A 12,500-nucleotide genomic window follows, 5' to 3' on the forward strand; every position below is an offset into this window, starting at 1 on the left:
TGTGTGTGTTGGGCTGTGTGTTGGTGTGTGTGTTGGGCTGTGTGTTGGAGTGTGTGTGTTGGGGTGTGTGTTGGGCTGTGTGTTGGGCTGTGTGTTGGGGTGTGTGTGTTGGGCTGTGTGTGTTGGGCTGTGTGTGTTGGGGTGTGTGTTGGGCTGTGTGTGTTGGGGTGTGTGTGTTGGGCTGTGTGTGTTGGGCTGTGTGTGTTGGGGTGTGTGTGTTGGGGTGTGTGACTCTGACTCTGTGACTCTGACTCTCTGGTATCTTGGCAGAACTGGCCAGTAGCAACATTGGTCCATTTTTGTCACATGTAACTCCAAACTTTGCTGTGGGGTATTTGCTGGGGGGTATTTGTGTGCTAGTTGAGGTGTTGCTGGGCTGGGGGGATATGGGGGGGGGGGGGGGGGGGGGGGATTGGCGGGGGGGGGTGGTGGAGGGGGGGGGGGGGTTGGTGGTGGTGGGGGGGGGTTGGCGGGGGGGTGGTGGTGGAGGGGGGGTTGGTGGTGGTGGTGGGGGGGGGATTGGCGGGGGGGTGGTGGTGGAGGGGGGATTGGGGGTGGTGGTGGGGGGGGGGTGGCGGGGGGGTTGGGGGTGGTGGTGGAGGGGGGGCGGGGGGTTGGGGGTGGTGGTGGAGGGGGGGCGGGGGTCTTCAACAGTGTCTCTCATCGCTGTTTGAGGTGGAAAGTCACACAGGAGGCGGGGCTTAACCACCATGTTACTTTGTTTCATTCAGGTCAAGTTTGACAGAAAGTCTGAATGTTTCATTTGATTCCAGTGGAAACGGGTTGATTTACCGACAGGAAACGACACATCACCAACACCACAACCTCCATGACAACCAGCCAGAATGAGCTAGAATGAAGTGATGTTACTTCACTACAGCAGGGATAGATGGACCAACTTGTAATCCATGTTTAAATCTCAGTTGTAGTTGTTGTAGTTGTTGTTGTAGTTGTTGTTGTTGTAGTTGTAGTTGTAGTTGTTGTTGTAGACTCATGAAAGCTCCTATTTCTGATGCAGAAGTCTCAGGTCGTTTGGCTCTGGTTACTGTGGTTACTGTGGTTACTGACTAATGATTGTATGGGGCAGGTGTCAAAGGGAAGTAAAAGTTTAGGACCTATTTAAAAAATGTGTGGACCTCAGGGTCACAAGGCTCCTGTTGCCTTCTGTGGTTGTCAGAATGTCAGTGGTGCATCCACAGAGAGAGGATGAGGTGTCTGTAGGTAGAGCAGAGAGAGGATGAGGTGTCTGTAGGTAGAGCAGAGAGAGGATGAGGTGTCTGTAGGTAGAGCAGAGAGAGGATGAGGTGTCTGTAGGTAGAGCAGAGAGGATGAGGTGTCTGTAGGTAGAGCAGAGAGAGGATGAGGTGTCTGTAGGTAGAGCAGAGAGGATGAGGTGTCTGTAGGTAGAGCAGAGAGGATGAGGTGTCTGTAGGTAGAGCAGAGAGAGGATGAGGTGTCTGTAGGTAGAGCAGAGAGAGGATGAGGTGTCTGTAGGTAGAGCAGAGAGAGGATGAGGTGTCTGTAGGTAGAGCAGAGAGGATGAGGTGTCTGTAGGTAGAGGGGTTGAAAATACAGCAGAGACCATGTGACTGGTGTTGGTGAGCAGACGGCTGCTGCCTCTCTGTCTCTGCCGCTCCGAACCGGCCGAATCAACAGAAATACGGCTTCACCTTAGAAAAAACCCTGTTCCCTCGGCTTACCGGAGCTGAAACGCAACCCCGGCGAACCTCCCCGCAGTGAGGCTGTAACTCTGCCGTGCTCCCCTCCCCTCCCCTCCCCTCCCCTCCCCTCCGCCTCCCCTCCGCCTCCCCTATCTCCACTGCATCATGTTTACCTAGCAACACGCATCACCCGCTGCCGGGCCTCCCATTGGTCATTTCAAACCGCACCCGGGACCAATGGCAGGGCTGTTGCCATGGTACAGTGTGGAGTTGCCGGGTGGAATTTTGCTGCAAGGCACGTGAGTCCCGGAGTCTTCACCGTGCGTTTTTAATCTCGGTGTCTGAACCGAGTCACATCCCGAGACCAGCCCAGATACACGGTTATCTCTGCATGTAATAACCACAACACAACCACAACACAACCCTTTATTACAACCACAACACAACCACAACACAACCTGTTATTACAACCACAACACAACCACAACACAACCCCTTATTACAACCACAACACAACCCCTTATTACAACCACAACACAACCACAACACAACCACAACACAACCCGTTATTACAACCACAACACAACCCCTTATTACAACCACAACACAACCACAACCCCTTATTACAACCACAACACAACCACAACACAACCCCTTATTACAACCACAACACAACCACAACACAACCCGTTATTACAACCACAACACAACCCCTTATTACAACCACAACACAACCACAACCCCTTATTACAACCACAACACAAGCACAACACAACCCCTTATTACAATCACAACACAACCACAACACAACCCCTTATTACAACCACAACACAACCCGTTATTACAACCACAACACAACCACAACACAACCCCTTATTACAACCACAACACAACCCCTTATTACAATCACAACACAACCACAACACAACCTGTTATTACAACCACAACACAACCACAACACAACCCCTTATTACAACCACAACACAACCCCTTATTACAACCACAACACAACCACAACACAACCCCTTATTACAACCACAACACAACCCCTTATTACAACCACAACACAACCACAACACAACCCCTTATTACAACCACAACACAACCTGTTATTACAACCACAACACAACCCCTTATTACAACCACAACACAACCACAACACAACCCGTTATTACAACCACAACACAACCACAACACAACCCGTTATTACAACCACAACACAACCCGTTATTACAACCACAACACATCCCATTATTACAACCACTACACACCCACAACACAACCTGTTATTACAACCACAACACAACTACAACACAACCACAACACGACCTGTTTTTACAACCACAACACAACCACAACACAACACGTTATTACAACCACAACACAACCTGTTATTGCAACCACAACACAACCTGTTTTTACAACCACAACACAACCTGTTTTTACAACCACAACACCCTGTTATTACAACCACAACACAACCACAACACAACCCGTTATTACAACCACAACCACAACACAACCAAAACACAACCCGTTATTACAACCACAACACAACCCCATTATTACAACCACAACCACAACACAACCCTGTTATTACAACCACAACACAACCACAACACAACCCTGTTATTACAACCACAACACAACTACAACACAACCACAACACAACCTGTTTTTACAACCACAACACAACCTGTTTTTACAACCACAACACAACCAAAACACAACCCGTTATTACAACCACAACCCAACCACAACACAACCCCTTATTACAACCACAACACAACCACAACACAACCCCTTATTACAACCACAACCACAACACAACCCGTTATTACAACCACAACACCCTGTTATTACAACCACAACACAACCCTGTTATTACAACCACAACACTGTGTTATTACAACCACAACACCCTGTTATTACAACCACAACACCCTGTTATTACAACCACAACACTGTTATTCCAGCACCACCACTCAGGGTCCAGGCTATGCTAAGTGTGCTAGCTGCAGCGCTAGGAGAGTTGAGTCTGCAGGAGGTTGAGGGGAACACGCACACACTGGTTACCGTGGAGAATGAATGACGGCATGCTTAACCTCATTTTGTACCTCCCTCCCTCCCCACTCCCTCCCTCCCTCCCTCCCACCCACCCCCCCCCCCCCCCCCCCCCCCCCACCCCCTCCCTCCCTCCCTCCCTCCCCACCCACCACCCTCTTGGGTTGCTATTCTTTTGTGGAGAATAGAGGAAGAACTGGCCAACATTAGGGAGCAGGGATCCACAACACACTACACGCTGTCTGCTGTGGACACGTGTGTCACTGGGAATTATGTTCAGACCTTTCACAGGACTCATGCTAAGTTATTACAGCATCATTTACCTCCCTCCCTCCCTCCCTCCCTCCCTCTCAGGATGGTCCATATGAATAGATATTGTCCTCATAAACTTTTCAAACTTGATCTCAGTCACTTCACAGTGACACCAGAGTCTATTTTGATTAAAGCTGTGATATTGTGTGTGCGTGTGCGTGTGTGTGAGAGAGACAGGGTTTTGGCCTGCTGTGTTTCCATGGTGACTGGTGGGGACATGGTGATCTTCATAACAGTTTATAACACCCTTTATAACACTGTACAAACAAAAGTTTATTCAACAGTTTCTTGCAACGTCACGTGTTTAGACTGCAGGTCTGTTTGCGTCCCTCTGAAGGATGTTTTGTCCTTTTCAAAGTTACAGCTCATGATTGTGACTTGAGTTTCATGAGGGGTTTCTAACAGATGATGACCTCCAGTGGGTGATCAGACTGGTGTTCTGCCCCAGGGCCAGAGTCAGGGTCTCAGGGTCAGTACGTGTTTATCTGGAGTTAAAGCCTCACTTTATAAAGGAAAGGGGATGACATTACTGCTGCTTATAACAGCTTTTCCTACGTCCCTGCTTATGTCTTCATATTCTACCTCAATGGTCACTTCCCCCCCCACCCCCCCACCTGAGGTCTGTAACTATTTCCGCGGGCACGTCATTCTGCCTCCGCTGGGTTTGGAGACGACGAGGAGCCTCTCCCGGCTCCGCCCACACGCTCAGGCTGACCAATGGCAGCAGCGGAAGGGACTGGGTCTGACCAATCGCGCTCAAGCTGCCGTGGCGTTGGATAGCAACAGAGCTGCGAACGCGCACACTGGGGGTGGAGAGAGAGCACGATCTAGGAGGGGGGGGGGGGGGGGGGGGGAGGAGAGAGAGAGGAGGTGGGGGGGAGGAGAGGAGGTGGGGGGGGGGGGAGGATTCGTCAGTGTGCGCGCTTTAGCACAGAAAAGTTGTAATAATTCTCAAGGACTGGAGGAGTGAGCAGCCCGAGCCTGGTACCTGCTCCGTTACCGAACACCATCAAATAAACCAAACCCAAGTTCCTCACTAACACCGTTTCACCAGTCCAGCACCGGTCCGACTGGACCCCTCAGTTAGCAGGTATATGTAGCCGAAGCTAACAGAAGAGGTGAATTATGACATATGGAGGCTAGAGGAGCGGGTTCCCACGTCAGCGTTTCATATCGGTAACGGACATCAGAGACACGGAGACAACACCGGTTGGCCTTTTCACATAATGGGTGAATATTAGTCCTGCTCACGGGTCCATCAGTGTAGTCCTGTCTATATATATGTTACCGTATATATACCGTATCCACCGCTGACTATACATGGTAGGAGCGGCCCGGTGGACTCTACTACCGGGAGGGGGAGGGGGGGTGAGACCCCGGGTTGACACACATTCATCTCTAACAACACCGTGTTAAAACACCGCCAAGTAACTTCACACACACACGGAGATACACCTCTGCGTCATGTCTGGTGGCTGGACTGTGCTTCTCCCGGTGTCCCGGTAGTTTGAGCCGTTAAACATTGATGTGAGGATCTGCGTCAAGCAAGAGTGTTCGTCCTGGACCCCCCCGCGACGGGGAGCAGTGGAACAGTCCGCATCGCAGGGCGTGGATCCCCGGTAGAACCGCGAGCCACCGGGACTCACAACGACTTCACGCTGCCCGGGAAAGACACCGTCTCGGAGGTAAACCCTACGGGAACGACACCGGAGGACTGAACGGAAACAGAATATGTAGTTTGAACCGGAGAGGTGTCAAACGGCGACCGACGGGAGCGAGACGAGAACCGCACCGAGGCTCACGGATCACCGGGCCGCCTGGCTGTCACCGGAGAGAGAGGCGGCGGGGAAACCTCTGTGTTTATGTTGCACCGGGAGGATCTCTGTTTTAGAGGCTCGGTGTCATTTCACGTTTGCGGGGATCACTGAAGGACTAACTTCCGGAAACCTCGGTTGTTTTTTTTGTCGCGACACTTTCTGCATCTGAACAGGAATACCGTCCTGCCTGGCCCGGTTACAGCCTGGCCCGGTTACAGTCTGGCCCGGTTAACGGAAAAGGCTGATTGGGAGATCGCGGATTTAATCTTGTGGATTATGTGAAACTACGGTGTTGTTCTGTAGTTTTCCCGTCAGAACAGCCTCCAGAAGAGAGGCTGGCGAGAAGCTGCGGATCAGAGGCTCGTCTCTCTAATCAAACAGTCGCTTTCTGGAGCCTCTCCGCTGGCGCCTTGATCCCAAACTTTGGAATAGCACCGATACACCGAAAACGGTTTTACTTTTTTGTGTCCCTGGAAATACTCTCTCACATCAGCACTTTGCTTCATGGTATTTATTTGTTCGTGTCCGTTTCCTCTTCTTGCGCACGAAACATTTTTTCGCCAGCTTTAGGTTGTTGTCACTCGTGTTTTTAGCTCCGGTCGCCTCTCCGGTCCCCCCCCCCCCCTCCCCGACCTGCCTGCCCGTAAAGTCACCACCTAACATCATCGGCCAGCTCCGTTCCGGGGGGGGGCAGCTCCGTCTGGCGGGGGGAGACAGAGGCAGAGACGGTCACCGTGGATGATTTCTGCACCTCTTTGTCCCTGGATTAAGGGCTGAGGTTGAGAGTGAGAGGCAGCAGATGCTGTTAGCTCCTCCAGCCTGCCTGGTCTCTGGCTGATCAGTCCACTGTGGGATACTTCCAGAGTCTAACAGGCTAATGCTATTTTTAGGGAGAGTGATGGGGTAAATGGTGGCCCACACCCACAGCCCTCCACCACCCTGGTCAGCTGCTGAACTCTCTGATCTGGAGCGCCTAGTGGGGGTCCTCTCTCTGCCTCTACCCGCCCCCAGCCCCCTGTCACAGGACAGTCCTGGTGGTCTCCTGAAGCGTCTCTGACTGAGATGAAACTTTTCAGCACAAAGGAACAATGCATGAAGCAGCCATACGGCCAGAACAACGCTAACTTGAGTAACCAAATATTTTGTTCCCCATATACACAGAGAAGCATATATCTTAAAAATAGAAAATATATCTATGAAGTATATAAGAAATACATAGTTTAGATAATTATATTATATTTTTACTGTCTAAAACAAAGCATTGTTGCCTGAAACCCCGTGTGTTGCCTTAGAGAAGACGTTCTAGTCGACCAGAGGAACTGTTCTGCCTTGTGATTCTCGGTTCCTGCGTCTCCACCACTTCAGGATTGAATTGTCGACAGAGAAATATTTTTGTGGGAACCTTTCATACGCCTGCCTTCCCTCTGACCCTGACCCTGACCCTGTCTGCTGTTGGGGGCATATGGCCGGGTCACCAGGGACACGACACTCTACATCCAAAGTAGTTTCTGGAATCCCGCCCCCAACGTGTCTGAACTTTGATTGACTTGATTTCCTGGACACTGCAGCCAATCACACATTGTTTCAATGGTGATCACGTCCAGCGTGGAGGAGAAGCCCCCGTCTAGGATGGTGGGCAGCCTGCCCCCCGAACCCTGGCTCAGCCCCCCCGAACCACGCTATGCCCCACAGACTCACCTGCTACGCAAACCCAACAAAAGTTAGTACTGCTGTGGAATACACACACACACACACACACACACACACACATAAACAAGCAAAGATCAAAGATGACAAGTTGGCTTAATTGAGTGTAAAGTAATGGTAAAACTGGAGTGTGTGTGTGTGTGTGTGTCACGTACCTGTAGTGGTAGGGACCCGGTTGGAGGCTGTTTCCAGAGCCTCTAGTGTATTTAGTGTCCTGGCTGATGAAGAGGAGACTGATAGTGGTGAGACAGTAAGTCTGAGGAAGAGGAGGAGGTGGGCCTCCACCTGGCCTCCACCTGGCCTCCACTTGTCTTTAGTCTGATCTAATCTGGGGTTAGAGGTCAGGAGAGGGTTGGGGTTAGAGGTCAGGAGAGGGTTGGGGTTAGAGGTCAGGCTACAGACTGTACAGCCTCTCTCCTTCTGCTGGTCTCTCTCTCCTCTCCTGGAGGTTTTGCTGGTCTCTCTCTCCTCTCCTGGAGGTTCTCCTGGACTGTGGAGTGTTGTGGAGGTTCTGCTGGACTCTGGAGTGGGTTAGGGTTAGGTGTTGTGGTGGAGCAGCAGGTGGGTCAGCATAGAGGAAGGAAGCCAGGGTGAGACAGATGGCGGCGTGAGGCGCTTAGGGTCTGATCTCAGGTTAGAGTTCACGGGGGGGGGGGGGGGTCAGGAGGGGCCTGGGGGGGTTAGGACGGGTCAGAAGGGGTCTGGGGGGGTTAGGAGGGGTCTGAGGGAGTCTGGGGGGGTTAGGAGGGGTCTGGTGTGGTCAGGAGGGGTCTGGGGGGGGTGTCAGGAGGGGTCTGGATGGGTTAGGAGGGTCTGGGGGGTCAGGAGGGGTCTGGTGGGGTTAGGAGGGGTATGGTACAAGATTCAAGATTCAAAGTGTTTATTATCATAAATCTGGTGTGGTCTGGGGGGGGGTCTGGATGGGTTAGGAGGGGTCTGGATGGGTTAGGAGGGGTCTGGGGGGTCAGAAGGGGTCTGGTGGGGTTAGGAGGAGTCTGGGGGGTCTGGAGGGGTTAGGAGGCGTCTGGGGGGTCAGGAGGGGTCTGGGGGGGGGGGGTCAGGAGGCGTCTGGGGGGTCAGGAGAGGTCTGGGGGGGGGGGGGGTCAGGAGGCGTCTGGGGGGTCAGGAGAGGTCTGGGGGGGGGGGGTCAGGAGGCGTCTGGATGGGTTAGGAGGGGTCTGGATGGGTTAGGAGGGGTCTGGGGGGTCAGGAGGGGTCTGGGGGGTCTGGAGGGGTTAGGAGGCGTCTGGGGGGTCAGGAGGGGTCTGGGGGGGGGGGGGGTCAGGAGGCGTCTGGGGGGTCAGGAGGGGTCTGGGGGGGGGGGTCAGGAGGCGTCTGGGGGGTCAGGAGGGGTCTGGGGGGGGGGGGTCAGGAGGCGTCTGGGGGGTCTGGGGGGTCAGGAGAGGTCTGGGGGGTCAGGAGGGGTCTGGGGGGGGGGGGGTCAGGAGGCGTCTGGGGGGTCAGGAGAGGTCTGGGGGGGTCTGGGTCATCTAGTTCTAGCCCAGCCGGCATCTCCTAGTGTGAAACCCCAGAGAGGTGGAGACACAGAGGAAGCAGCTTGTGGAGACGCTGATGTCAATTCAATTGCCGGAAGAATGAGAGTGGAAGTGGAGGGAGGGGGGAGGGAGGGGGGGGGGCTGAGTTTGGGATATTTTCTGTTTTCCATAGTTTATTTATCCATTAGTTTGATCATTGATTTGGAGGTTTTCTCCTCTTCATTTTGGGGGCGTGTCTTCGGTTTGGGGGTGTGTCTTCGGTTCAGGGGCGTGTCTTCAGGTAGGGGGCGTGTCCTCCGCGGGTCATTCTGCTCCAGGTGTTGAACTCTTAATGATTTCACTGTAATGAGCTAATCTGCCTTTGAAGGCCTGACAGGGTTAGGGTTAGGACAGGGTTAGGGTTAGGACAGGGTTAGGGTTAGGACAGGGTTAGTGATGGTGTTGGTGTTAGTGATGGTGTTAGTGTTAGTGATGGTGTTAGTGATGGTGTTAGTGATGGTGTTAGTGATGGTGTTAGTGTTAGTGATGGTGTTAGTGTTAGTGATGGTGTTAGTGAAGGTGTTAGTGATGGTGTTAGTGATGGTCTTAGTGTTAGTGATGGTGTTAGTGTTAGTGATGGTGTTGGTGTTAGTGATGGTGATGGTGTTAGTGATGGTGTTAGTGTTAGTGATGGTGTTAGTGTTGGTGTTAGTGAAGGTGTTAGTGTTGGTGTTAGTGATGGTGTTAGTGTTGGTGTTAGTGATGGTGTTAGTGTTAGTGATGGTGTTAGTGTTAGTGATGGTGTTAGTGATGGTGTTAGTGAAGGTGTTAGTGTTGGTGTTAGTGATGGTGTTAGTGTTAGTGATGGTGTTAGTGTTAGTGATGGTGTTAGTGTTAGTGATGGTGTTAGTGTTGGTGTTAGTGATGGTGTTAGTGTTAGTGATGGTGTTAGTGTTGGTGTTAGTGATGGTGATGGTGTTGGTGTTAGTGAAGGTGTTAGTGATGGTGATGGTGTTAGTGATGGTGTTAGTGATGGTGTTAGTGTTGGTGTTAGTGATGGTGTTAGTGTTGGTGTTAGTGAAGGTGTTAGTGATGGTGATGGTGTTAGTGTTGGTGATGGTGTTAGTGTTAGTGATGGTGTTAGTGATGGTGTTAGTGATGGTGTTAGTGTTAGTGATGGTGTTAGTGATGGTGATAGTGTTAGTGATGGTGTTAGTGATGGTAATGGTGTTAGTGTTAGTGATGGTGTTAGTGTTGGTAATAGTGTTAGTGATGGTGTTCGTGATGGTGTTAGTGATGGTGTTAGTGATGGTGATGGTGTTTGTGATGGTGTTAGTGTTGGTGTTAGTGTTAGTGATGGTGTTAGTGATGGTAATAGTGTTAGTGATGGTGTTCGTGATGGTGTTAGTGATGGTGTTAGTGATGGTGATGGTGTTTGTGATGGTGTTAGTGATGGTAATAGTGTTGGTGTTAGTGTTAGTGATGGTGTTAGTGTTAGTGAAGGTGTTAGTGATGGTGTTAGTGATGGTGGTAGTGTTAGTGATGGTGATGGTGTTAGTGATGGTGTTAGTGTTAGTGATGGTGTTAGTGATGGTGTTAGTGTTAGTGATGGTGTTAGTGTTAGTGAAGGTGTTAGTGATGGTGTTAGTGATGGTGATAGTGTTAGTGATGGTGTTAGTGTTAGTGAAGGTGTTAGTGATGGTGTTAGTGATGGTGATAGTGTTAGTGATGGTGTTAGTGTTAGTGATGGTGTTAGTGTTCACTAGTGTGATACTAGTCCTAACCCCTTAAAGCCTGAATTGGATTGGCAGGAGGCGTCTGGTGCAGTAGATGTGGATCTGTTTATCTCTACCAAGGTTCTCCACTAGGTGGCGCTGGAATGCCTTATTAAAACACTGTTTATTCACCTCAAAATGCAAAGATAGTCCCTCTGATTTGAGGTGTTGACGTGGTGACAGAGCCAAGTGGACACGGTGTGTTCAGGTGTGTTCAGACCCCCAGCCTCCTGTCCGGGGTCCGGCTTTACTCAACAACTCTCTAATGTGGCCACAGTCACTTCCTGGTGCAGACCATGTGGTTAGTGGCTGGCCAATAGTGAGTCAGCCTGAGCTGTGATGTCAGTGGTGACGCTCTTCTCTGGAGGGGGAGGGGCCAGTAGGGGGAGGAGTCCTGTGGGAGGGGCCAGGCGGGGGGGTCAGGAAGGGGAGGGTCTGGGGGGGGGGGGGGGGGGGTGTATACCCTTGGATCTGGGTGACTTTTCAGCTGTTTCACCATTAATTTATTATATTAAGTTATTTTTATCTGAGTATCCAGCGACTCTCCTCTGCTGCCTATTTCTGGCCTGTCAGACTGGAGGAGGCGGAGCTACTGTAGCTGTGGCTCTGTCAGGACATAGAAATGCAGTTCTAGATCTGTCAGGAAATAGAAATACGCATGCGTGTGAGTGTGAGGATTTGTTTGAAAAAACTAGTCTCCAAAAGAGACTGTTTTAGTCTGCTTGCCAGTGGGTCCTGACGTGGTCCGGTGGTTGGTACAGCAGAGGAGTCAGATGACCGGCCTCCTCTCTGCAGCGCGGAGGCCAGCCTCACCAGACATCATTTACCTGGACTTGTTATTCTTTACAGCAGAGGACGTCTGGCCAAGGCAGTGGTGCTGTTTATACACCTCTATTCACACGGGGTACCAGGTGCTCACTGGCTGAGTCTGGGTTAGGGTTAGGGTTAGACATGGCTGAGTCTGGGTGAGGGTTAGGGTTAGGGTTAGACATGGCTGAGTCTGGGTTAGGGTTAGGGTTAGACATGGCTGAGTCTGGGTTAGGGTTAGACATGGCTGAGTCTGGGTTAGGGTTAGGGTTAGACATGGCTGAGTCTGGGTTAGGGTTAGACATGGCTGAGTCTGGGTTAGGGTTAGGGTTAGACATGGCTGAGTCTGGGTTAGGGTTAGACATGGCTGAGTCTGGGTTAGGGTTAGACATGGCTGAGTCTGGGTTAGGGTTAGGGTTAGACATGGCTGAGTCTGGGGTAGGGTTAGACACATGGATTCAAGATTCAAGATTCTTTATTTGTCACGTTCATACATGTATACAGTGAAATGCAAAAGTGACAGTTCCACAGAGTAGTGCAACAATAAGTTTTAAAATAGAATAAAATAAAATAGAAGTCCTAAAAAATATAAACAGTATGAACAGTATAAACAATATTAACAACATACTGGACCATTATTAGCTAACTTGCTACGTGTTTGTGAACTAGCTAGTATTGTTTTTGTTTCAGGACAGGAGGGGACGGGACGGGACAGGACAGGACAGGACAAGACAGGAGGGGACAGGACAGGACAGGACAGGACAGGAGGGGACAGGACAGGAGGGGACAGAACAGGACAGGAGGGGACAAGACAGGAGGGGACAGGACAGGACAGGCGGGGACAGGACAGGAGGGGACAGGAGGGGACGGGACAGGACAGGA

At 51.3% G+C, this 12,500-nt stretch overlaps 1 protein-coding gene across 1 annotated transcript in view; it reads left to right on the forward strand.

Moving 5' to 3' along the window:
* Nucleotides 1-5,120: 5,120 nt before the first annotated feature.
* dyrk1b (dual-specificity tyrosine-(Y)-phosphorylation regulated kinase 1B) overlaps nt 5,121-12,500 on the forward strand; it is a 17,531-nt gene continuing 10,151 nt past the window's right edge. Inside the window, exon 1 of the mRNA XM_083678564.1 lies at nt 5,121-7,574. Within this exon, the coding sequence (XP_083534690.1) occupies nt 7,442-7,574 (133 nt within the window). The 5' untranslated portion in view covers nt 5,121-7,441. The remainder of the gene's footprint in view (nt 7,575-12,500) is intronic.

This window comes from Argentina silus (assembly GCF_951799395.1).
Source record: "Argentina silus genome assembly, chromosome: 10".
Taxonomy (NCBI): domain Eukaryota; kingdom Metazoa; phylum Chordata; class Actinopteri; order Argentiniformes; family Argentinidae; genus Argentina; species Argentina silus.